Here is a 26325-nt window from a genome sequence, read left to right as displayed (position 1 = left end):
GACCTAGGTTGTGGGCCATGCAGCTCATGTGAATATGCAGGGATCCTGCCAGCCCCTGTCACTGCTACCCTTCCCTGGATCTCAGGCCCAATGTGGGCAGCGTGTGAACAGGGAACTCAGAATCCAGTTGGGATGTATGAAGACAGCTTGGACCTGTTCTGCTGTTCTGATGACCCGAGTAGGAAGGAAGATCACCAGCTCTAGTCTGTATTCCTCTAACTCACGTGTTCCTGCCCATGCACTGTGCGGCTGGGATTGGCCTGGAGTAGTCCCTCTCTGCCTTGGTGCTCAGTTGATAAGGCTGGTTCTGCACCATTGCAAGTGAATGTGCTTGCAGGAGTCTCAGGCCCCTAAGAGCCTTGGGAGGCTGGAGATGGCAAGGAAGGCTCCTCCCATGAGCTGTAGGTCCTGGGTGGTGGAGAGCAGAGGCCTTTTTTTCTGACTCTTGGCACGGGGCTACTGGGACAGATGGAGAATAACCCTCCGGTATTCTGTTGACAAGACAGTCTCATCTCGGGCACTCATTACAAAACACTAGTCTCAGTTCTGAGAGGTAAAAAGAGGAGGATCCAAGTTAGGAACAGAGCTGAACCAGGGCCTGACCTGGGGAAGGAAGGGGTATCAGGCAGGGACGGACCTGCCAGGGCCTAGGTTATGCCCTGCTATTGTCTTGAATGCTAGAGGTCTCATGGGGGGGTGGGCAGAGGGTAAGGAGGGTATTTTCACAAGGTGACCCAACCTTGAACTGAGTCTTTGGAATCCACTTGGGCAGAGCCAGCTAACGAATCAGGCAGCTGTCTGGGAGCTGACTCAGAGCAGGGTACTATCTGCCCTGAGCCCTGCAGGCCATTCCTTTGCCACGGAAAGAAGAAAGAAGAGTTATTCAAAGGGTAGGTGGCCCCATCAGTTCCTGGAGGTGGACGGGCATGTTTGCTCACAGGTGCTACTGCCCAGTCTGAGTCTTTGAAAGGCTGAGGCTTAGCAGGTGGTCTGGGCAGGTGCAGGTGAAACCCATGGGAGGAGCAGGGTTCCTGCTGGGGTGCCCAGGATCTCCAGGCCTTCAGCGGGTGAGGTACATTTTTTACTGAGGATAGACCTGTCAGTCCGGTTGTAGCTATGTCTGTGTTCTTGAGCTATAGCCCCTGGACTGCCCTCCCAATGGTTTCCTCTGTTTCAGGCTCCATATGTAAGATCCCCTCCACTGACTGCCCTTGGAAGTACTCTACCTGGGCCTTACCTGGGCTTCTAAGAGTTGGACTTCCCAAAGGTGGGACCTGGACTTTGGACTCCACTATATTGAGGCCAAAGGAAAAATGACGGGAACTGCGTGGAGCTGTGTGTGAGCTGATGCCAGGGAAGACAATAGGCAAGACCTTGATTTCAACTATGGCTAACTAGTGTGTGTGCCACCACTGCCTGGCCTGTATGGCTGACCAGCGTGACTGTTTTGCATTCTGATCCTTTAGGCGAGCTTTATTTATTAAAATACAAATGAAATATCACTACAGCCAACAGTCCAGGCAATTTCTCAACCGAGGCCTCTTCCCAGGTGACTCCAGCTTGTGTCAGGTTGACAAAAACAATCAACACATCATCCCTTTAGGATACCCAAGGAAGCCAAAGCCCCCCTTTCCATATGTCCCCTTATCATCCGTCAGTACAGACTTCTGTGACCTCTAACACATGGCGGTCTCTCCCACCAAGCAAGCAAGCATCTAGTAATGTAGCATCAGATGCCAGCCTGGGTGTTCCCTTATCTGCTTCTCAAGTTGTCTACCCATAATAGCGTTAGATCCCAGAGGTTGAAGGCTCAGTCTCCTTCTAGATAGATGCTGGTTTTGGTCTCTTTGCTTGGCCTGTGGTTCCAATCAACTTACCATTAACAGGAGTCCCCACAACCCTCTCCTAGTTCATTTGTTTGCTGGAGTGGCTCAGGGAACACTTTGGTTTGCTGGTTTATTATAAAAGCCAGTACAGGAGAGCCGGGCGGTGGTGGCGCACGCCTTTAATCCCAGCACTCGGGAGGCAGAGGCAGGCGGATCTCTGTGAGTTCGAGACCAGCCTGGTCTACAAGAGCTAGTTCCAGGACAGGCTCCAAAACCACAGAGAAACCCTGTCTCGAAAAAACCAAAAAAAAAAAAAAAAAAAAAAAAAAAAAAAAAAAAAAGCCAGTACAGGAGACGGGGTGAAGAGGTGTAGAACGTGGAAGACTTCTGTGCCCTCTCCAGTCTGACACATCTAAGAACTGCCGTAAAATTAAGGTTGCCCAGAAGCCCCAAACTCTGCCCTTTGGAATATTTTATGGAGATATTGCCAGGCAGCCATGCAGCTGGGATTGGACTGGAGAGACAGGTGACACAGAGCAGGGGAACCTGGCAGGGCTGTCAGTGCCGCATTCTTCCCTCCAGGGTATTGAGCAGGACCCTCAGGGAGTGAGGAGGGTCTTCTGACCTACTTCGAGGTAGGCCAGAGAGTTCATTTTTGTTTTATTTTGCTTTTTGAAACAGGGTCTTACTATGTAGCTCTGACTGTCCTGGAACTCACTGTGTAGATCAGGCTGGCCTTGAACTCACAAGTATTGGGATTAAAGGTGTACCACGTCCAGCCCTAAGGGAGTTCATTCTTTATAGCCAGTCCCAAGACAGAAAGGCGGAGGAGGCTCTGTGTTTCTGTGGATCTCCTTTTCGGAAAAGAAGCCCAGTTTCTGTCTCTGGAGGTAGTTAGGAGCCAGAGACCGTGAGACAAGAACTAAATAACAGAATCTCACCTCCTTCTGTACACAGAAGGCCTCCTCTGTTTTGTTTTGTTTTGTTTTAATCTGACTTCCATCACCAGAGTCCGGCAGAACCTACCATCCCTTCCATCCTGCACACTACTTCCTGCTGTGCCTCAGGTTCCTGCGGTAAGGAGAAGGGCTGGAGAGATAGGGACAGGAGTCTTGAAAATGTAGTTAGGGGGCTGCCTTTTTGCGTAGTGCCTCCTGGGGCATAGGGTAGATTGTTTTAGGCACTTGGTGTTCTCTGCTCCTAGAGCTGGTCTGGGCCATGGGGGAACATGCTAGGCACCTGTGAGCCATGCCAGCCTGTCTGGCAGACTCTGCCTTAATTTCTCTGATATAAACCCCAAGCATACTGGCTGCCTCCCTTCACCCGGCTTCCAAAGACCAGAGTTCCGCAGAGTTCCACAGCTACCAAATACAGGCCTTGGTGCTGCAGACAGAATTTTATCACGTGAAATTCGTACTTCTCTTTGGGTCATTCACAGCCTGGTACTTGATTTTACGCTGCAACGTGCCTGGAATTAGGTTCCTTGACTCTTACTGGGCCCGCTTTCCGTGATCACTGCAAGGCGTCCCTAAAGGACTGTGCTCTTGTTATGCTGGTAAGCAGCCTGCTTTGGGGACAGTAGGTCAAATCCAGGTCTCTCGAGTGCAAGGAAGAGCACTTGGCTCGGAGGCCCTATGCACAGTTCGGGCAGTAAAGGACCAAGTGCTGTGGCAGGAGCCTAGGTTCCTGAGCAAACGAGTGATGTGGTTGGTGGGCAAAGTGTGGGACAGTAAGAAGGTGCTGCAGATTACCTGGCAGCTGGCTTTGGACAAAATCATGTAACTATTTGGAGTGGTTTCCTTCTCCATGAAGTGAATCACAGTATGCTGGCCACCTGCAGATGTGCAGGGCTTCATGGGTTTGGGCCCAGTGATGGTTATGATGAATTATGAAGGCCATGTCTGGGAGATGCAGGCAGGGGTGCTGACTGGGAAGCTTCAGTTCTGTATCCTGCTCAGCTGTTGGAGGGCCACCTAGAAGGAGTGTTAAAGGAGATATTTGCAGCAGCTGAGCACATCCTTGGTGTGGTGGATGGGAAGTGAGTAGGCCCTGGAGTTTCTCCTGATAGGGCACCCTAAGGAACCAGGCCGCAGCAGTGGAGAGCACTAGAGCTGAGACGCAGGGACTCAGGATGGGGGAAGAGCATAAGCAACACACTGAGGTGAGCAGCGAGGGGATCCAAGATCTGGAATCCTCCTGGGCGTTCAGCAGACACCATTTCCTGTGTTCTCCTCCTCCTCCATGACCCAGCTCAGCCGAGCTCTCAGTTCCTAGAAAAACGCAGTTCTGAGAGGTGATGGTAAAGCCAGCAGCGCTGTGGTGAGACGGAGGAGGGGTCATATGTTTGGGGCATGGCCTTTCGGGGTTGTATTTGTACTCACAGGGGCCCAGCTCTAAGAATATCACAAATGCCTGAGCCCTGTGTTCATCCGGGGCCCATAGGCAGCAAGGGCGAGAGGAATCTGACTAGAGTAGCCGCTTTTGGATACCTGGGGCCTGTCATCAGAGGCTGCAGTGTGGCTGGGCGGGGGCATAGGTCAGGTAGGGTCAGGCCAGATGGGACTTGTAGCTGACAGGGACTTGAGAAGCAGTCCAGGTCAGTCAGCACCAGGACTAGCGCTTACAGAGAGGACAGAGAGGTCCGAGGCAGCCAGAATCACAGTTACCTTCCTGCTGGAGCTGGGCCCTCTCCACTTCCCTCCCTTTTTCACTTTGATGTGTGTGGCTTTAGGTTTAAGAAAAGGTGAAAAACGGGAAGTAAAAGCCGCTACTCTTCCCCATACCCTGGCATTTAAGTTTCTTACATTGTGTCAGAAGCATGGATAACCCTTTCCATATAAATAATATGAAAACGTTACTATATCCCTCCTTACACTACCGGCCACTAGAGACCTACTGAGCTCTCTCTAGAGGCTGCTGCTCTACTCTGTGCTTTGTCTTCCTGATACTAATGGTTCTTTCTCAGCCAAAGTAGTTGTAGCCCATTCCTACAAATTCCCCTTCCCATTGTGTACGTCCCCGCCCCCAGGTAGGGAGTAGCCGATAGTAACACTGATTGTGAGGATTAAATGACTGGGTAAAGCTTTCCCAAAACCTGGGCTGAGGGCAGAGGCTGTAACTGGGTTGTTGTGGACCACGTCAGTGGTCCGTCAGCTCCTGCTGAGCGCAGACACGGAGTGGCCCTGTGCTGTCTCGTGGAGCTGACGGTTCTGTGTGAACCTTGCAGTGTGGTAAGTGCTGCCAGACGGCCGCTGCTCCAAAGCTCTCTTAACTGGTCTCTCTCTCCCCGCCCGCCCCTCCCAGTGTACATTTTGGAACGGGAAAGGAAGACGGACACGGCTGGCGGCTGTCAGGCAGCCCTGGCTGCATGCTGGGCTGCGCTCTGCTGCTGCTGCCTCCTGGACAGCTTGGACTGAGCAGCCAGAATCCAGTTCTCCTGCAGCCGCCGCTCCTGCTACTGGAATAAACAACCAGTGTTACACAGGCTCAAATTTTTTTTTATTTCTTTGGAAAAAAATGCTAATCTGCAGACTAAAATTCTAGCACCTGTAAATGGGTGTGAACTGGTATTTCTCTTTTGCCCTCCAGATTACCACTGACCTTGAACAAATACCAAATATATTTAAATTGTGTGTGTACACACGTACCCATGTGTTCATGTGCCATGATACACACATGGAGATGAGACAGCTTAGGAGTTGGTTCTCCCACTCTCCATGTGGACTCCAGGAGCTGAACTTGGCAGTGTGTGTCTTTACCCACTAAGCCATCTCTTTGGCCTCCAGTATATATTCTTAGACTATTTTTTCCTATTAATTTGTCTTTTCCTACTGATTTTTTAGAGAAGCCTGGTTTGCTTTGTTTGCAGGGGGAAACATTTGAGATGTGGTCTTACTATGTAGCTCTGGCTGTCCTGGAATTTACTCTGTAGACCAGGCTGGCCTCAAATTCACGGATGATACCTACCTGCCTCTGCCTCCTCCACGTGCTGGGATTAAATGTGTGTGCTACTATGCCCAACTGAGAAGTCTCTTTTTGATACATGTTTGGTTTATAAGCTTACAGGCTTACAATTGTCTTCCATTGGGTTATCTTATGTTGTTTCTCTCTCTCTCTCTCTCTCCCTCCCTCCCTCCCTCCCTCCCCCCTCTGTGTGTTTGTGTATATGTGTATGTGTGTGTGTGTGCATGTGTATCTCTGTGGAGGCTGGAGGAGCCATTCTGTTTCTTTGAGGTAGGTACTCTGTCTGAACTTGAGCTGGTGTTTGGGTTTGGTTTTGTTTCTGAGTTGGAAGCCTAGGGATCCTGTGCCTGTGCCCTGAGCAGTGCTGGGATCTGAATTCTGGTCCTCGTGCAGTGAGCACTCTTGTCCATCTGGTTTGCTGTTCCTTCAGTTCTCACTGTGCAGTCAAGCTTCACTGTTTTCCTGCCTGGGACTCTCCATGTAGAATTCCTTCCTTTCTAATTATTACTCAGACAAGGCAAGTCATAGAATCTCTCCATGGCCAGCTCCAGACCAGGGGCAGAGTGGTGGTGGGGGGCAGAGGTTAGCGTCTCCGACTTGCCTTGAAGAAGATAAATCCCAGTGTCTGTGCTACCCTGGGAAGAAGTTATAAGCTACGGGCAAAACATATGTCTATAAATATCACAGCCATCCCTCCCCCATTAATTTGAAATGGGATTTGCTATCTACCAAGTTCCCATTTATAAATGGTGTGGTCTCTGCTCTCCTGGCTCTTTTCAATTTCTCTAACTGGAAGAAAACAGGAACCTGACCAAGACCTTGAACTGTATCCGTTTGGCATAGATCTGCTGTAGGTCTTCGTTTACTTGTTTTGAAGCCCTGACTGTACTAGGACTTGCTATGTAGATCAGGTTGGCTTTGAAGTCACAGAGATCCACCTGTCTCTGTTCCTGAGTGCTGGGATTAGAAGTGTGTACCACCATGCCCAGCTTTAAAAAAAAAAAAAAGTTGTTTTTTTTTTTTAAATTCATTTTATGAGTAACTTTTGTCTGCACTTACACAAACAGGCAACTGTGTATGCCTGTTTACAAAGAGGTCAGAAGAGAGCTTCAGGTCCCCTGGAACTGAAGCTGTGAATGGTTGTGAGCCACCATGAACAGGGGCTCTTAAAAACACTGCACCATCATCCAGCCTTGTTTTCTTTCCTGTGTATGTTTGTTGGGGAAAGTTTCATGTAGCCCCAGCTACCCTTGGACTGGTGATGGAACCAAGGGTAACCATGAACTCTGCTATCCAAGCCTCTACCCCCAAAGGCTGGGATTATAGGTCATGTCTATCATTTATCCTAACAGTGTATTATTTAATAACAGCTTTTAATTTTGATAAAATCCAGTTTATCAATTTTTATTTTATAGATAATGCTAAGCTAACTTCAGGTAATGAGGATTTTTTTGTTTTCTCCTAAAATTTTCCTATTATATATTTAGATTCATGATCCATTTAAGGTTAATTTTTTTGTTTCATTTTTTTCTTTTTGAGACAGGGTTTCTGTGTGTAGCCCTAGCTGACCTGGGACTGATTCTGTAGACTTCACTGGCCTCCAACTCCCAGAGATCCACCTGCCTCTATCTTTTGTTTGTGGTTTTTTTTTTTGTTTGTTTGTTTGGTTGGTTTTTCAAGACAGGGTTTCTCTGTGGCTTTGGAGCCTGTCCTGGAACTAGCTCTGTAGACCAGGCTGGTCTCGAACTTAAGAGTGCTGGGATTAAAAGCGTGCACCACCACCATCTAGCTAAGGTTAATTTTTAAAATAAAATGTAATGTTTTAGTTCTGGGGGTGGGGTCAGGTGTGGTATGCATGGAAGCAGAGGCAGGTGAATCTCTGGGTTCTAACTAGCCTAGACTATAGAGCAAGTTCCCTCTAGCCAACGCCACTCTCGGAAAACCCTGTATCAATCAATCAGTCACTAAGATAGTTTAGGATTGTTTGGTTTCTGCATTCCAGTTTTCAGCATTCTTTATGAAAAAGCCCCCCTTCCTCGAGCCTGCTCTACATATCTGTGAGCCAGTAGGCAAAGTGGTGCCAGTCTTTCTGTTCTTTGTTGTTCCTTTGATCTGTGGAGCCACAGGAGAGAACAGTTAAGTCTTGACTACTGTAACTTTGGAGGGAGACAGTACAGTACAGTTAACAGTCTTGACTACTGTAACTTTGGAGGGAATTGTACTTTAATCATCAGTTTTCTTGCTTGTCTTACATTTATCTATGAAGTGTCTTGTGATTTTTGTTGGAACAGCATTAAATCTAGATCATCGTGGAGCCTGATCTTATTTTTACTTATTTACTTGAGACAGGGTCTTTTTTTTCCATGATATTTATTGAGCTCTACATTTTTCTCTGCTCCCCTTCCTGCCTCTCCCCTCCCCTCTTCAATCCTCCCCCAAGGTCCCCATGCTCCCAAATTACTCTGGAGATCTTGTCTTTTTCTATTTTCTACTTCCCATGTAGATTAGATCTATGTAAGTCTCTCTTAGTGTCCATATTGTTGTCTAAGTTCTCTGGGATTGTGGTTTGTAGGCTGGATTTCTTTGCTTTATGGTTAAAAACCACCTATGAGTGAGTAGTGATAATTGTCTTTCTGGGTCTGGGTTACCTCACTCAAAATAATGTTTTCTAGTTCCATCCATTTTCCTGCAGAATTCAAGCTGTTGAGACAGGGTCTCTCTCTGTGGCAGTTGGCTGAGACCCCAGCTGGGCTAGTACTTAAGTGGATCTTTCATCTGTTATATGACACGGGCAGCTCGTTCATTCACTTGCTGTGCATGGTGGCTGGAATCAGAGGCCCCCCCCCCCCCTTCGATGACGCAGGCTTCTGTTGAAACCTGGAAGCACCTGAGGTGCAGGGTCCATGCAGACTTTGAAGTCTTCACTGTGGTCAGGACAGAATTGTGGTGCCGTAGGCATGAGCAGGGTGGATTCTAGTGTTCTCTGCCTACGGCTAACAGACACATTCACAATTATCTCTAAAAACTGCTTCAGAGCCAGGTGTGGTAGCACAAGCCTTTAATCCCAGCACTTGGGGAACAGAGGCAGTCAGACGTCTGTGAGTTCAAGGTCAGTTTACACAGTGGCAGTTCAGTAGGGCTACATAGACCCTGTTTCAAAAAAAAAAAAAAAAAACCAACACAATTCCTGAATTAGGACCTCTGTATGAGACCCTGACCCTCTGCCGTGTGCAGTGGTCCCTGTGGTGGGTTTCCAGCACTGGACAAGCTGTCTTCTTCCCAGTGCACTCTGGAGCCTTCCTTACTTGTTGCCCCCTCCATCTGCTCCTCACACTGACATGGTCCCAGTTCCCACTCCCATTTCCTCCAGTCTGAGCTGAGTGTCAGCTGTGGTCCAGAAGGCACTGAGGAGTTGCTATTCTACCCCCAGTCCCTCCCGTGAAGTCTTCTGGCTGACCTCAGGATCAAAGGAAGCCGGGTCTCTGTCTCACTAAATGTCTCTTCCCTTTGGGGCACATCAGAGTGCTCGGCCAAGGCTGGAGCAGGAAGTGGCCATTTGGGATTCTCTTTGTGGCGTGTTTCCTTCTTTCATCAGCATGGGAAATTCTCTCAGGCTTACAAAAGCAAAATGGATTCTTTGTTTTACTTAAGTCAAGAGTATAAGCTTTCATTCTATACACACATCTGCTTAGGGTCCCGGGCAGCTGGTGCACAGGGCGTGGCACCGTGAGGGCTTTGCTGTGGTGTTGGCTGCAGAATTTGCAAGGCCAAGATTTGCATGTACTGTGCTGCTCCGAGGGCCTCCACTCTCCAGTATGTCAGGCCGAACAGTGTAATGTCTACCAGATCAATACAGCCACTCTGGACTGGCAAGGTTGCTCAGTGGGTAAGACCTACACACACCGGGGGGGGGGGGGGGGGGCGCATACACCCTACTCCCAGAATTTAAAAATGTAATAAAAAAATAATTGAAACAAAGAAAGACACTCTGTGAAAGGTGCTTGAGAAGACTGAGACACTCAGGGAGGCTGTGTACTGCCTTCTCTTCAGCGGCATCTTTATCCTGGGCAGTAGTTCCCACAACTTTGTCCTCTCATTCACAGTAGAGCAGGCAGAGGCTTTTCAGAGAAGAGTAAGTCTGGGACCTCAACTCAGTCCTGTCAAGTCCCCCACGTCCCAACAAAGGCCCTAACCTTCTCTGTTTAAATGGAATAGCACCTGCTTATCGCGGAAGAATGTCATCTTTACTGGAGAACAGGAAGAACTTCAGATACTTCAGCCTCTTGCACACTTAAGGCTTGCTGAGATTTTACATTCTCATTCAGACTACTCAAGTTTGATTAACCTTTGAAAAATAGCTAAGCCAGGTAGTGGTGGCCTACGCCTTTAATCCTAGCACTTGGAAGGCAGAGGCAGGTGGATCTCTGTGAATTGGAGGCCAACCTGGACTACAAAAGCTAATTCCAGGACAGGCTCCAAAGCTACACAGAGAAACCTTGTCCCAAAAAACCAAACTCATAGCTAGCTCAGTCGGTAAAGTGCTTGCCCTGCAAGCATGAAGGCCATGGTTCCATTCCCAGCATTCACAAAGCTGGGTGTGGTAGCATACAGCTGTAATCCAAACCCAGCACTGGGGAGGAGGTAGAAGCAGGAGACTCTAGAGTGCACTGCCCTGCCCATCTGGTCTACCTGGTGAGCTTCAGGTGCAGCAGGACCCTGATTAAGAACTAAGGTGAAACAAACAAGCTGAGGGATATGCGCTCTAGACTGTCCTGTCTCCTCCTCCAGTGCTCGGATAACAGACACATACCACCATCACACTTGGCTTGGGTCCCCACATACAAGCACTTTGCCAGCTGAGCCAGCTGCCTGCCCCTTAAGTGTTGACGTCGACTGCCTGGGTTCCTGTGTTCTTCACAACTCCAGTATTGGCGTGTTAGTGATATCTGTATTCACCACAGCCAGGAAAATGTTGTCCCGTGTCTATGAAGTCCTCCTCCCTCCCAGTCCCTGCAGGATCCACTAGCTAAAGCTGTATGTACCTGCCTGCTACCCTGGCACACAAAGGATGACTGCAGGTCATGTATGTTCCCTTCCCAACACACACACTTGCTTCATCTTGTGCCTAGACTGCTGTTAGTCCTTAATAACATGGAACCACACTCACAAACACACCTTCATATAGGCTGATAGGAGCCCCTCCCCTCACAGACCCAGGATAAGAAAACCTGTATTTTCATGATTTGTCCCATAGGGTGTCACCTCATTGTAGCTCCTTGTGATGTCCTCCCTTCTTGGCCCCATGCCAGGTCCCAGCAAACACTCTACCTCCTCATTTTGTGATAATCGGCTTCCTATGTTACTTTCTGATCTGTGAGGTCAGCACTGTGACTTGTTCTGTGTCATTAGTGACTCAGCGGCAGAGTCAGGACTGGGATTGGAACCTATGCACATAACCACTATTCTAGAGCATCAAGCCATGAGGAGTCGGAAAAGCTGATGAAAAGCTAAGCAAGTTCTCTTGAAGGGCCAGCAGGGTATCCACTCACCAGGCACTTAGGAAATTTACTGTCATGGGTGACTGCTAGAGCAGGTCTTGGGCCCCCACTCAAGCATCCTGGTTTTGGGTGTATTTGTTTTGTTTTGTTTTTTTGAGACAGGGTTTCTCTGTGGCTGACTCAAGCATTCTGGAGCAGGGCACTAGCAAGATCTTGACCACCATGCTGGCCTCAAAGGGAGACAGGAAGGAGACAGCTTTCTCCTGTCACAAGAGCAATAGTCCATGTAGCAAGATGGCTTGTCTTATGACGAAAGCCATCCTGACGTGCGGAGCCCAAGTTTAGGAGGGAGTCGGGTGGAATGGACAGGCGAGGATCCACCTTTAACTCACTGTGGAGTCCCTGTCGGACTTCTTTTTTTTTTTTATTTGGCTAATTCATTATTTCTGTTGTTTTCTCTCTCTCTCTCTCTCTTTTTTTTTTGGTTTCGAGATAGGATTTCTCTGTGGTTTTGGAGCCTGTCCTGGAACTAGCTCTTGTAGACCAGGCTGGTCTCGAACTCCCAGAGATCCTCCTGCCTCTGCCTCCCGAGTGCTGGGATTAAAGGCATGCGCCACCACCGCCCGGCTCCTGTCGGACTTCTTGTGTGACACTCCAAATCCATATGACTGGCCAAAGTGATCTCAGTTCTACACCTGCATCTCTGGTTCGGAGGCTCCCGCTGCCTGAGACTCTGCAGCCAGCCCTGTCCTCATACTTGGCTAGAGGGTGGTGGTGCAGTCCTACATATTAAGCCAGTACTGTTTGCACAGTGCTCAGTTGTGGCTTAGGGGTTTGGCTAGGGCTCCGTGTGTAGCCTCTTGAGTGCTGAGCGTATAGGCACGTGCTGCCATCCAGCCTTCAGTGTTCTTGTCCATCCAGAAGTGAGGCCATTGTGTTCTGCTCAGTGTTGAGGTGGACTGCTAACTACCAGGCTGAGCTTGTTACTGAGCCTTGGACAAAGGTGAGATTGTTTGGGGCTCGTCTGAATGACCCAGGGGTTCACTAGGTTTGTTTCCTCAGCCTCTCAGAAACCATAGTGGCAGCTGCACTCACTGAAGCTAGGCAGAGGACCCATGCCCAGATCAGCACTCTTACCTTCCCAGACCAGTCCACGAACACTCATGGTCAGAGGACTCCCTGCTCTACCTCAGGTATTTTACACTGAGGGTAGAAATTTATGTTTCATAGACGAGAGCATGAGACCAGAACTGAAGCTTCTGAGGGCATCTCAGGAGGAGCGATGTATGGGGGGGGGGGTAAGATGGAAGGAGATGAGGGAGGGGAGACTGTGGTTGGTATATAAGTGAAAAAGGAAATATAGGGGCTGGAAAGGCACAAGAGGCTGGGAACAGTCCTGCTCAGCGGCAAAGGTAGCTGTGGTCACAGAACCTGGCTGAGGCTATGCCAAGTCCTGACAGCACCATATCCTACGGGAGAGGCAGAGAGGAGTGTGGGAGGGTCTCCTAACCTCTCCTGTCCAGGGTAAACATTACAGACGTAAGCTGCCCAGCTGAGCCTGGGGTGGGGTGGGGCAAAGCTGAGTCTGTCCCTCCACAATCCTGGTCACCCTGCCCCCACCTGCTCACATACTTGTGGCCAAGCAGGTGCCTCTGAACATTGTTCACAACATTGCTGTCAGCAATAGGACACCTTTGTGCTGGAAAGCAAAAGATGTCACTGGAATGGATAGCCTCCAAAAGGTGAGGCAGAGCAGAGCCCCTTGAAGCTGTGTGCCCTCCCGTTCCCTGCATGAGGGGTGAAGGCCATCCTGTGACGGCTTGAGGTTCTATTTATAATGAAAATGCATAGGCTGTCTCCTTTACTTGCCTCGTGGTCTGCGCAGTAGAAAGGCGTTCGGGCATCTCCTGTAAACCCCAGAAGGCTGGGCTGCTTAGGGGCCTCCTGTTGATCTAGATGCCTTATGTGGGATGGTGGCAGCTGAGACTCCACTGGTGGGGCTTCTTAGCAGATACCGTGGCTATGTGGTCCTTAAAATTGAGGACACCCCCAGCCTGTCCCTGGTCTGAAACATGACATATCAAGGTACAGTCTCACTTCTTGTTGCAGGTCCATGTTCTTGTATTAAAGGCCTGCAGCATCAACCCTGCGTGAGGGCAGACTGTCTGAGTCTGCTCAGATGCGCCCACAGGCATGCATGGGGACTTGTAGACTCTAGCAGCAACCAGAGCCTCTGACTAATCATTTAGAAGGGCAGAGCAGAGCAAGTGAGGTTTCGGATGTCAGGCTGCCATCGCCTGAGAAGGCCTCTGTTCTCGTTCTTGTGACTCATTCCTGCCCTCGTAAGGGACACCTGTGAGGTTGTAGACTATCCAGGGACCAAGGGACTTCTGGTATGAGGTGTTGGGTGGCCCTGGAGAAAGACCCAGGGATTGGTGAGTAGAACACTGACCTTCCTTGTAGCACAAAGACAAGACGTGGGTGACCGCGCTTCCCATAACAGTCGAGCCCCCCCCCCACCCCACCCCACGTGCTCTGCACCAGGCCTCTGGGGCCGCTCTGACCATTCTGGTCTACCTCAGCACCAACTCTTGCATTTGCACCCAGATTGCAAAGTTCTAGGTATCTGTCCCTTTGCAGCCCCCATACAAGGCTGGGGCTGAGAATACTTACTGACAGCTGGTTCAAGGGAGAGGGATGGCTTCAACAAAAGAGGCAAAGCAGTAAAGGAGCCTAGACCCGATGTCACCCCAGCCTGATCATCAGACCCTTCCTGCTCTACTAATGGCCGAACAGGATGATCTCTGTCCCTACTGAATGAACAAGGCTAGTACTCTGGTTGATGTGAATGTACACAGAACCTAGAACCAGCCTCTGTCTCAAGTCTGGCCACCAGGGGGCAGCACTTGACCTCTAAGGATGCTCTCAAGCCGAGCAAGCTCTGCAGCGCCAGCACCTTTCCGGGCCAGGTGCAGCCTGCCCACTGCTTTGTACCCCCAGCTCCCCTTTTCCTTCTTTAGAAAAGAAAGGCTGAGAGGGGTGTGGAAGAAAGAACCCCACAGGGCTAACACCACTTACAAAGGCTCTCAGCAGCAGCACACACGCACTGCTTTGGCTATAGAAGGCAGCTACCAGGACAGTCCATCTGGGCTGGAGCCATCTCTGTATGACTGACTGGTACTCCCAGCTCAGCTTCAGTAAGTGCCCACCAAGCAGAGAATACGTGACTGATTCGATACTGGGAAGATGTGAGGATTCTCAGGCAGATTCCCTCACAGAGGTGACAGGAACAGTGGCAACATGGAAGACAGAGCCGCGCGGCCCCTAGGTGGACAGAAATCCTGAGGCAGAGACCAGGCCTTGCTATTCAGTACAGGAGCCACCCTCTGGAAATGCAATGAGCCCCATGAGGAGGTGGGCGTCTAGAAGGTAACTGTTGGAAGATTTACCGTTTCTAGGCCCACAGTCATGCTACAAGGATCTGGAAGGACTTCCTTTAGACTTACTCCTGGGCCACTGCTGCTTTCGTTAACTTGAAAGCAAGAAAGAGGTGGGTAGGAGACCTGTAGACCCCACCCTGTCCCCATCCCGGTCCTCCTAGCCTCAGTGTGAGGGAAGGGCAGTCAGAAGGGCTTTGGAAGGTTCTGTCCTCTGGAAAAGGGTGCCCTGGGCATCTTTTGACATCCGTCAGCAGTCTGAGAAGAATGGTCTGGAAATCTTTAGGTTACCAGGTTTCTAGGAATTAGTGAGAAATGAGAGCTGGCAGGAATGACCTTGGCTGATCTGGAGAAGGCGGCAGTGAAGGAAACAGGATTTGGTATTGTGTTGACTTAGCTGAGCAAGCTCAAGGTCCACTGGTCCCCACAGGAGGGAAGGCCCTGTGCCTGGTGCCCCATGTCTGCCCCTCAGAGAGGTAGAGGTTGGATGGCATTGTGCGGTAGGCTTTTGACTTAAGTTTTGGCATTGTGAGCAACTACCCAATGGATGTAGCTGGAGACTATGGGGCCAAGTGGTCTAGCATTAAACCTGTGCCAGATCTTAGCAAGCCAGGGCACTCTCCTATACCAGCTCCAGTGGCCAAGATATAAAAATAGAAAACACAGGACTAGAGCTGAAGGCCAGCTGCAGGAGAGCTGGCCTAATTCATAAAATCCGTACTCCTCTGCAAGTCTGAAGTCCTTACTGCTTATGGATTTGATGAGTTCTAAGGTTAAAGTAGCTTGCAGCTGCTCCCCAGTGTTTAGAATGGGCCATGGGGAGAGAGACCGAGCTGTGCCTACTGTAGGCTTAGATCCAACTCCATTCTGAAAGCTTCCAGCCATCTCCCCCACCTGACCTGGCTGCCCTCCCTGCTTGCTTTACAATGTAGTTTGCTGCTGAGCAGCTCTCAAGTTTTTGTTTGTTTGTTTGCTTGCTTGTTTGTTTTAAACTCCCAATTACTTCTTTAAGGCACAGATTTGAATTCTATTGGGCTTAGCTGGATCTGAAGGAGTGCCCCTCCCCACAACCTTTGTAGAGCAGGGGACAGCACTTCCTGTCTTCTTAGCTGCCTGAGGTCCACCAGCTTCACTGCCTTGGTTTAGGGTCATTCTGTAGTGTCCTAGTGTTCATCCTAGGAGGAAGAATGCTGTCCCCTTGAGTGATAGGGGAGAGGAAGTAGTGGGCAGGAGAAGCAGGCTGCAGAGCCCCTCCCTGACACCCTGCACTGGTCCTGGAGGTTTACACCAGACCATTCTCACTCTCCTCTCTGTTCTCTCTCCAGTGTATGTGGTGGAAGACCAAAGAAGAGATGACCTGGGCCCATCCACCTGCCTCACAGCCTGCTGGACAGCTCTCTGTTGCTGCTGCCTCTGGGACATGCTCACCTGATGAGCCCAGCTCTCCTGCTGGCCCTTCTGTGGCACCTCTGACAGGTGTGCCTGCTCCCATCTCTTCTGATTGCTGTAATACGTGGCTAGCTCTGCGCAGACACCGCTACCTTGAATCCTATGGAGTTTTAGATTAGTAAAGGTTACTGCTATTTAATTCAGTGACTTGATCTTTTTAATGTTCAAAAGTCATTTCTTACTGATCCTTAACAAATGTGCTAAATAATGTTACTTTTTGGCCAAAGGCTTAGTTATGAAATATATATTTATAATGTTTAAATTATACACTCCAAGGTAATGGCAATGTGTGCCACACCACTATATCTCTGCTCACACCCTGTATGTTTCAATAAATCTGTCCAAAACCTGGTCTCTGCTGTATTCCATCCACCAGAGCTTTTAAGAAGTAAGCATGTCAGCTGTGACCACTGCCCGAACCATAAAGAAGAATTTTTCTTCTATTCTAGCTACCTCCTCAGAGATGGCTTAGGCAGGCGTATTCACCAACACAGTTCAGACTTGCTTTTGCCCGGGGCCCTGGGAAAGGGACTTTTGGGTGACTGACTGCCCAGGGTTGCTCTCTAGTCCACAATCACAGGGCCTTCCTGTTCCCTCCCCTCCTAAACTAGTTGCCAACCTGTTCACCTCACATTTGGCCACAGGGTGTCGCTAAGCTGTCAAAAAACAAGTCAAGAGTTTCCTTGGCTGCTGGCAGCCCAGAGCAGCAGTGGAGGGTGGAGTGGGAGATGTGCTTCCAGTGAAAGTTACCTTTGGCTAAACAGTGAGTATGAGCTAGCCTGGGCTAGATGAGATCATATCTCCGAGAAACAACCCACAATTTTATATCATTATACACAACATCAATACCCCCAATTTGAGGCACAAAGCCCACCACCCTGTTTAACACCCTGCCTGGACTCAGCAACTGATCTTGAATCCCTGCAGTGGCCAAGTGTAGAGCAATAGGAAGGGATGAATTCTAATGTTTACTGTTTTGTTCTAAATACTTAAGTCTACACCTAGTTTTCAGTAATAGTTGTGTTTAACTGACGTACAATATAATTCCTGAAAGCTGAACAAAATGAATGAGCTGTCCCGAGAATGTGTGAGCCATCTCCCCCAAACCACTGCCCCCTTTGGGGTGCTAGAAAGCAGGACCACTGGCCCACCATGGCCAGACAAGAGAGAGCCTTGGAGATGCTACTTGCTATTGAACTTGGTTTGGGAATTTGGAGAGGAAACAAGGAAGAAATCTTGAGGCCAGCTGTGGCTCTGTTCACCTGTCAACTCTCTTCTTCCTCCTGTGCCCTACATAGAGGCCCGTGAGCTACCCGTAAGGACCAGAAGAGGAAAGAGATAAGAGCTGAGGAAGACACTTACTCTCTCCCTCAGCTGGAGAAATGCAGATGTCACAGAGCAAGACACAGCTTTTTATTGGTCTAACCCACATGCCTACTGACAGGCTCGGGCAGCCATCTCCACCTGCCCTCCAGACTTCCCTCTGTTGAGAGCTCCTGGCTTGCCCCCTGGAGAACAGTGTCCTGGGCAGGGGTGCCAACATTCAGGTGGGGCCTGAAGGGGGCTCAAGGTGTTGGAGAGACCGTGGGGCCGAACCCCGCAGAGCCCCTGCCTTGGCAGGCTAGCAGGGGTCAGGAGGGGAGGACACTGCCAGCAGCTCCTACTGTGCCCTCCGTGCCATCAGCATCTCTCGGATGTTGTCCTCGGCTTCCTTAACACTCCGCTCCAGGTAGGACTTTTTCTGCTGTAATATGAGAAAGAAGGGTTAGGACCAAAGTGAGCCGGCGTAGGTATTACAGCCACAGGTTATGATGGCTCCCCAGAGGCAGCAGACCTAGCCTGGTACAGGAAGCACAGATGCCCTGCAGAGGGCAGGCCATAGCACCCTTCCCCCAGAATGAAGTACATGAGGTTACACTAGATGAAGGCCAGAAAATTCCAGGACAAAGCTCCTGCCCCACATTGGGCTGTCTCCTCTGAGGGTTTTCCATGGCCTGAGCCAGGCACCCCCAGCCTCTGGTGTATAGGGCAGACAGCATGCACGCACTGTGCGGCGAGCCCAAAGCAGCAGTGGCAGCAACACAGCTCAGGCAGGCAGATTGAGTCAGGGAGCAATCTGCTTTTCTAATGAATCTGATGCCGCCACGATCCAGAACAATGACACACCATTTAGTAAAGCAGGCTTATGGAAGCTCGCCTCTTGTCCCATCTGGGTCCTAAATTAAAAATCTCAACTTCAACAAAGAAACATAACTACTTTCAGAAGACAGACCAGGACCACAAAGATTAGTCAAAGGAAATGACGTGTGTACACTATTTGCCCTGTGCTCATGTCCGGGGAACAGAGTTGTGGCTGTGTTTCCACTTAGTAGACATGACAGTGCCCATTGAGGATACTCAGAACCACCCCTCCTAGGTACATATGACTGAGGGAGCCCCACTGGGGTTTGGTGCCACCACTGCCTTCACCCAAAGTGCCTACATGACCCAGAGAAAATCTAAGGCAGACAGCAGGCGGGCCACACATCACCGTGCTTCCAGGGACATTACGACCTGCTCAACAGGCCCTCGCTTGCTTGGAAACTGAAGGTACAGACAAGGAAAAAGCATATCTACAAGGTGGTCATTTGCACCAAACCTCTGATGTACAGTCTGCAGGTTTCTGCCTTAAACTTCTCCCATATGGCCAGTTAGTTATGGAACAATGCATTCCAAGGCTCTGCAGAAGTGACACAAATCTGTACCAGTTCCTGTGTGAGCCTGCCTCCAGCTTGACCTTCCAGTTAAACCCCAGTCCCCTGACTCATCTCCCATCTGCCAACTTGCACCCACTTCCTTACAACACCAGGAGCACCATAAAAGCCATCAGGACTAAGACAATTCAGCGGCCCCAAATGTGTACTGTTGCTAAGGAATTTTGCTTAAGTACACTGCTTAACCCTGATACAACCTATCACTGATAGAGTGGGGATTGAACTTCCCTTGATAAACAAGCCTTAGAGTTCACTTTTGAGTGTAAGAGGCACACACTGATAACTGCTGGCTCATGACTGAAGAATGTGCCCACGTAGAGCTGGTCACAGTGCCACACACCACCTGGACACCTGGGGCCGAGCCTCACAGAAGTACAGACCAGGCCGTGGAGAAAGCAGAGCTTTCCCTGCCACAGCTAGCACTTAGGGACCTGGGTCTGTTGCCTTTGCTCCGACAAACTGAAGTCGCAGATGGCAAAACCATAAACTTAGAACATCCTTGCCCTTCCCAGGCATCTGAACAAACGCGGGTCATAATCCTCAGCACTGAAATGTTTTTATCCCATAGCATTTTTTCCTTCAACCATCTTTTTAAAAGATAATGCAAATAAGCTTTTCTCTCTTTAAATCTTGGCTGGCTGGTTTTGGTTTTTGTTGTTTCTTCTTTTTAACTTCCTTTTTGAGACAGGGTTTCTCTGTGTAGCACTGGCTGTCCTGGAACTCCTCTGTGGAACAGGCTGGCCTTGAACTCACAGAGATCCGCCTGCCTCTGCCTCTGCCTCCCAAGTGCTGGGATCAAAGGCGTATACCACAACCACCCTAGTTTTTATTTTTAGAAGCAGGATCTCCCTGTGTAACCTGGGCTACCAGTGTATTGTAGTAGTCTTCCTGCCTCTGTCTTGCAAGTGCTGATATTATAGGTGCACACCATCAAACCCAGCCCTTCAATCTTCAGTTTAAATAAATTTAATGGGCAATTCTAAAAACAGCCAACCACTAACTCAATAGTTTCTGTCTCAGCCTCAAGTACAACTAAGCCCAATGACACCCGACCTAGACCATGGCACCTGCTGAGAGGTGAGCTCTCACAAAAGGTACCCTGCAGCCCTGTCTCCCATGAACATACTCTTGAACACACACCCCGAAGTCTCCAGATTCAATCCCGTTATGGATTCTAAATCCAGCTAATGTCCTTGAAAGAAGGTGATGTGCAGACAGGTCCCACACAGAGGCAGAACGCCGTGTGTGCTCTAAGTAGAGACTTGAATGATTTGCCTACAAGCTGGAAAAGCAAGGCAAGCACTTTGTGAGGCCTTCCAGAGGAAGGGCAGACCCGCTGTACCTTAATTCTGGACTCAGCCACCAAGAAATGGGAAACAAATTGTTGCTTTGCTGTCCTAAATCTATGAATTTGTGGTGACTTCTTATGTAGCTAAGAAATCTACACAGCACCTGAGAAGATGTGTGTCCCAGACACAGTCCATACCGAAGTCTCCTCTGAGCCGAGAGGACCTCCTGATGTGTCACACCTCCGGCCGCATCAACTGGGAAATGCCTCTGAACATTTAAATGCTGGGATCATACTTCTCTCAAAAACAACTGTGAGAAACTCAACCAAAAATACAAATGAAACCATAGGAGAGGATAAAGAAAACGAAGGAAGCAAGACTTAGCTAACCACTTCCCGACTAGTTTATTCCTGAGAGGTCAGGAAGTCAGCTCCAGTCCTGAACTGGCTCTGACACTGCAAACGCAGGCACTGTCCACACACCTGTGAGCCCTGCCTCAGAAGTATCTGGAACTTCCTGAAGTGTCTCTGAAGTATCTTTCTTCTGCTCCTGACCTCTACCCAGTGGCTGGGGTCTTCCTTCCACAAAGCCTTCTCTTCCATAGCTTCCCACCTTAGAGGAAAAGGCAAAGCTACTTTGTCTGTGGGCTGATAAATCCAAACAGCATGGCCCGGGCGGCTTTTAAATACCAGTGTTCTGCAGGCTGGGGCGAAGACCAAGGCTGATGAAGGATCTGGTTGGCACTGCCTGGTCACAGACAATAGTTCCTCCTAGCAGTGCACAAGTGAGCTCCCTGGTCTCTTATAAGGACACTAATCCCATTCAAAGGGCTCCACCCCCATGACCTGATGACCTCCCAAACCCAGCTCCAGGCCTATATCAAGTGTCAGCTCATCTGAGGAAGACACATCCAGTGGGCAAACTTGGTCCTGTCTGTGCCTGGGTCCTAGAGTCTAGAAAGGCTGGTGCACAGCAGCTCCTGCTGCCAACGTCTTGGGGCCCTGGCACACTCTCTGCTCCTTCTCCCCTCCAAGTTTAACAAACAGGGAACACGTACCAGAAGGGGCAAAGGCAGAAAGTGATCATTCTTCACAATGCCTTTCCTGTTTGGGTTTTAGTCCCTAACCTTTTGCCCCTGGATATATATAGATTTAAAACTAAATCTTCACTGATGTCAACAGGGACATCAGAGCCTTGACCTCTCAAGTCAAGTTAACTGCTATAGCTTAGGAAACAAATCATTCCAAGTCCCCAGGTTCTAGACTCTGGAGTCTGGAAGATACTTCACTATCTGGTGCCTGCCTTGGGGCTTCTGTGAACTTGGACAATGGGAGCCCCCGGAACCCACCCCTTCCAGCAGCAGTCCTGGGAAAGGCATGTGCTGTCCCTCACAGCAGCTGCCTCCTGCCTCTCCAGTTCCCCTCAGAGCCCTTTCCCTAGGGAATCTTCTAGTTCCACCAAACCACAGAGCTGTGGGTGCAGCGACATTCTTATGGGACCTTCTTTTGATAAGAATTTCTGAGACTTCCTGTGGGTTCAGCATGGCCAGGGACGTGATATTGCTGGAGTTCTCGCTCACAGATCCAAGGTTCTTTTTCTGGGAGATAGTCTGAGGCTGGCTTTTCAGTCTCATCAGAGGGACAAGGTTCAAGTACTCAGAACTTTCCCAACATGACACAATCTCTCAGATAGACTCCTGAGGTAATTCACCCCGTGACTCTCCAGGTTTCTCTCTCTCAGGAACTCTCTTCTAAATCTGTACTTTCCCCTTCCTGTTTGTCATGCCTTAGGGTTTAAAAAGGAAGATTTTTGTTTTGTCTTTTTTTTTTTTAAAAAAAGACAAGGTAGCCTTTTTTTTTTTTTACTCAAGCAGTCTTTAATGAAAACTGTATGAGACGCCCCTACTCCTGCATCTTCTCAATCGTTTCTTCCTTGTATTTGCCCTTCTCCTTTCCTACTTGTCGAGACTTGGCTTTCCTTTCCAGGATCTTCTTTCGGTCTTTGTCCAGCTTTAGCCTGGTGATCACCACCTTGCTGGGGTGGATGCCCACGTGGACAGTTGTGCCATTAGCCTTTTCCCGCTGCACCCGTTCAATGTAGATGACGTATTTCTTCCTGTACACTTGGACCACTCTGCCAATCTGCTGGCCTTTGTAGTGTCCCCGGACAACCTGAACTTCGTCATCCTTTCGAATGGGCATTGAGCGAACATTGTACTTCTGTCTCAGCTCTTTGGAAAGTGGGGAAGACATGATCTTCCTCCAAATGTGAGAAGGTGCATTGAAATGCCGTTTGCGGTTCTTGCTCCGGTCAGAAGTCACAAAGGGATTGAACTTCATTTTGGCGGCTGCGATCCAGCGATCAAGGTAGCCTTTTTTTGTGTGTGTGTTTTTTTTTTTTTAACCCAGGCTGCCTTTGAGCTCATGATGGGAATACAGTTGTGTACCGCCACACCAGCTACTATAAGCTCCCCTCTTCGCTCCTCGGCTCTTTCCATGTGTCCCTTGAATATGCCTCTCAAATTGCCCCTTCTCCTCGGCGCCACAGTAGGCCTCCACCTAGCCCTGTGCTTCCTATCCAGGCTGCAGAGACAACAGGCAGGGCTGTCTTGTCTGCCTGAGATATTTTGTGAGATCCATGTCTTCAGAGGCCTTCTGTTGAGTCTGACCTATTCTGGCCATCTACTTTCTCCTCACAGTGAACCCCAGCTTCTAGCTTCTCTAGACCCTCGCCAGCTTCAGAAAACTGAAGGCAAAGACTATCTCCTCCTCCTCTGTCCCTTGACATCCCAGATTAAAAGTCCAAAGAACAGTATGACAGCTCATGCCTACCATACATAACCCAGCACCCAATTGTGACTTTAAAAAAGAAAAGAAGAGAAAAAGAAATAACAAAAACGGAGTTGGAGAGGGGGCTCTGTTGGTGGTGTGTGGATTCTCAGCACACACTTAAAAAGCGAGTGTGGTGGCCCATGCCTGCGATCCTTGTGGGAGAGAAAGACACAGGACTGCCTCTGGGTCCCACTGGCCAGATTTGCTGAGGCCCTGCTGCAAAGGAGGAGGTGGAGAGCAGCTAGTAAAGACGCCATGTAGACCTCTGGCCTCCAGTCTCTCACACTGAAGGACACGCACAAACAGGCACACAAAGCACAGCCCAGACTTCTGACCACTCTCGGTCAGACATGTAGCTGGTCCAAGGGGCAGTGCCCACCATAATGAAGCTAGAAAAAGGCCAAGATATACTAAAGGTAAGGGAGTCTATCTTGGCAGACAGGAAGCCAATGTGGAAAGCAAGGGGGAGAGGAAGAAAAAGGAAGGAAGACGACAGGCAGGACAGGAAGTTAGGAGGCAGTGGGAGCATCTCTGGGACAGCAAGGATGTCTGATGACCTGGTGAAGAGAGTGTAACAAAGACAGGAAAAGTCAGGATGTGATAGAAGAGTCAGGTACCGACCACCCGTGAACTCCCACTGAAGATGCTGGTCCCACGGTGACTGTAGAACCACAGCTCTGAGGGACAAGCTCAAAGAGAACAAGCACCTTAGCAGGGTACGGTGCCTGCATTCTTATAGAAACTACAGTAGGAACAGCCTTTAGAGGCCATTCTGCTCAAGGACAGGAAGGAGCCCATAACTTGTTCAGTAGACACAGACTGTAGTTTTCCTGCAGAGAAGCTAATGCTGCTCCCATCTGGGGTCATACCCCAAGCCACCTGGATCCTCTGCTCCCTGTCCAACTCAACCCATCACGACAAAGCGCTTGCTACACTGCTCCAGTAGTGTGGGAGAATTGTCTGTATTCTGTCAATCATGTTTTAAATAAATGCTGATTGGCCAGGCAGGAAGTATAGTCAGGAAAACCAGACAGGAAGTAGAAATGATGCAATGAGAACAGGAGAATTCTGGGAAGGAGGAATTGATTCCTCCCAGTCCTGTGCAGACCACTGAGGAAGCAGGATGTGACCTATCAGCTGAAAAAGCTACCGAGCCATATGGCAAAAAATAGATCAAAATAATGAGTTAATATAAGCTACAAGAGCTAATAAGTAGCCTGAGCTAATGGGCCAATCAGCTTTATAACTTATAGAGATTCCTATGTGATTTTCTTTTTTTAAAAAAAAATATTTATTTATTATGTGTACAGCATTCCTTCCATGTGTGCCCGCAAGCCAGAAGGGGGTGCCAGGTCTCATTATAGATGGCTGTGAGCCACCATGTGGTTGCTGGGAATTGAACTCAGGACCTCTGGAAGAGCAGTCAGTGCTCTTAACCACTGAGCTATCTCTCCAGCCCCCCCCCCGTGTGATTTTATTTGGGGCTTGCCAGCTGTGGGGTACCGGGCGGGACAGAAACCCCAATAAGCAGCCCCCCTTCATGTTATACTCCAGCATATCAGAGCATAAACTCGGGATTGGGGGGGGGGCTTTCTTCTTCCAAACCAGTGGCTAGACCCTAGGTCCCCCTGAGGTCATGTGACCTCTACTGCTATGAATACCATTGGTGAATAAAGAAACTGTCTTGGCTTGTTGATACGGCAGAACTTAGGTAGGCAGGGAAAACTTAAACTGAATGCTGGGAGAAAGGAGGCAGAGTCAGAGAGAAACCATGGAGCCACAGCCGGAGACAGGCGCTGAAACTTTGCTGATAGGCCACGACCTCGTGGTGATGCACAGATTAATGGAGATGGGTTAAACTAAGATGTAAGAGTTAGCCAATAAGAAGCTAGAGCTAATGAGCCAATCAGTGACTTAAATAACACAGTTTCTGTGCGATTATTCTGGGGCTGAGCAGTCGGGAACCAACAAGCGACCTCATCACAACACTGCTGCCTTGCCTAAGAGTTCCATTTAAGCTCCAAGAAAGCTGGGGGGCAAGGGTGAAGGAAAGCTTACAAGGAGTGCAGGGCCAGGAAGCCAGCTTGTCCAAAGCAATGGCAATGAGCAGGCTTCACCCAGTCATCAGCAGCAGGCAACACTGGCTTAAAAGTGAGGATGAAAGCCCAGAAATCCTGTCCACTGGCCGGCACTGACACAGGCTGGGACACTGGTTCAGCAAAGGTTAGGGGAGAAGGGACCCGGAGAGCAGTGGTTTCTCGTGTGGTTCCACCCCACAAGCAGAGCATCAGCAGGGAACTTGTCAGAAATGCGCATTCTTGGGCCCCAACCAAGACTCACTAAATCAGAAACCCTGGGTTGAGTCTGATAATCTGTGTTTTTACAGCCATCCGGTGATTCCAAAACCTGCTGAATCCTGAGAGCCAGTGTTCCAAATCAGGAGCCAGGAAAATTTTCCAATGAAAGGCCAGATAATAAATAGTTTATGTTGTATGGGGCTGTCTGTTACTGTAACACGAAAGCGGCCACCAACAGTGTGTGAGTCAGTGGGGTGGTCTCACCATTCGGCACAGCAGGCCTTGGAAAACAGACTGAGGCCCAGATCTGCTCAGCAGCTGTAATTTGCCAGCCTCTCTCCTCAAAAAGACAGAGCTTTCCAGGGTGGAATGAGCAGAGCAGGTGGAGTAACAGTGACTTTAATCAATGAACACTAACAAACACGACCATTTCCATGAACTCATTCATTCAGCTCGCTTCATGGAACAGCTTTCCCGACTTTTTCCTTCAACTGGAAATGTCCTGGTGTCAGACATTCACGGCACCCCACTCCCAGCTGCCTGGATGAGGCCCCATTCACTGGGGGGCTCTCTGCCTTCTGCTTACGGAGGTTGCATCATCAAGTGACTTCAACTGGAAAGCAGATGACAACCCACTGACACCCCCCCATATTCCACACAGCTCGGGGTACCCACTAGATTCCACACCTTCAGTGATTGTGCCCCTCCAGGCTGGACTCTCACCACCACCTCGAGACCTCCCGGACACCAGTGCCTGCGTCTGCTCCAGCACGTCTTCAGTCACTCTCACGGTCCAGTGTGCCACCCTGTCCCTTCCCTACCTACCTAGCTTATATGCCACAGACCAGAAAGGAATTTTAAATTTTCAAAAACACAAAAACAAGCTGGGTGTGATGGCGCACGCTTTTAATCCCTGCACCCAGGAGACAGGGGCAGGCAGATCTCTGTGAGTTTGAGGCCAGCCTGGTCTACAAGAGAGTTC

The 26325-nt window shown here is 49.5% G+C and overlaps 2 protein-coding genes and 1 long non-coding RNA gene across 3 annotated transcripts in view; 1 reads left to right on the top strand and 2 right to left on the bottom strand.

The window, feature by feature from the left end:
- LOC121453405 overlaps nt 1-16524 on the top strand; it is a 55759-nt gene extending 39235 nt beyond the window's left edge. Inside the window, exon 3 of the long non-coding RNA XR_005975004.1 lies at nt 16050-16524. This is a non-coding gene — a long non-coding RNA (uncharacterized LOC121453405). The remainder of the gene's footprint in view (nt 1-16049) is intronic.
- Nucleotides 16525-17571: 1047 nt separating this feature from the next.
- The window catches only part of LOC121453351 (prefoldin subunit 1), a 50675-nt gene continuing 41921 nt past the window's right edge, over nt 17572-26325 (bottom strand). The window contains exon 4 of the mRNA XM_041660067.1: nt 17572-17917. Coding sequence (XP_041516001.1) covers nt 17834-17917 — 84 coding nt within the window. The 3' untranslated portion in view covers nt 17572-17833. The remainder of the gene's footprint in view (nt 17918-26325) is intronic.
- On the bottom strand, nt 22066-22569 carry LOC121453349 (60S ribosomal protein L26-like). The gene has a single exon (XM_041660066.1). It carries the CDS (start codon nt 22552-22554, stop codon nt 22117-22119), a length of 438 nt encoding a protein of 145 aa, XP_041516000.1. The 5' UTR covers nt 22555-22569; the 3' UTR covers nt 22066-22116.

The sequence above is a fragment of the Microtus oregoni genome, unplaced genomic scaffold, assembly GCF_018167655.1.
Source record: "Microtus oregoni isolate MIOR12 unplaced genomic scaffold, Mior012 000011F_ref0000422, whole genome shotgun sequence".
Taxonomy (NCBI): Eukaryota; Metazoa; Chordata; class Mammalia; order Rodentia; family Cricetidae; genus Microtus; species Microtus oregoni.
This window is presented reverse-complemented; position numbering and strand designations above follow the sequence as displayed.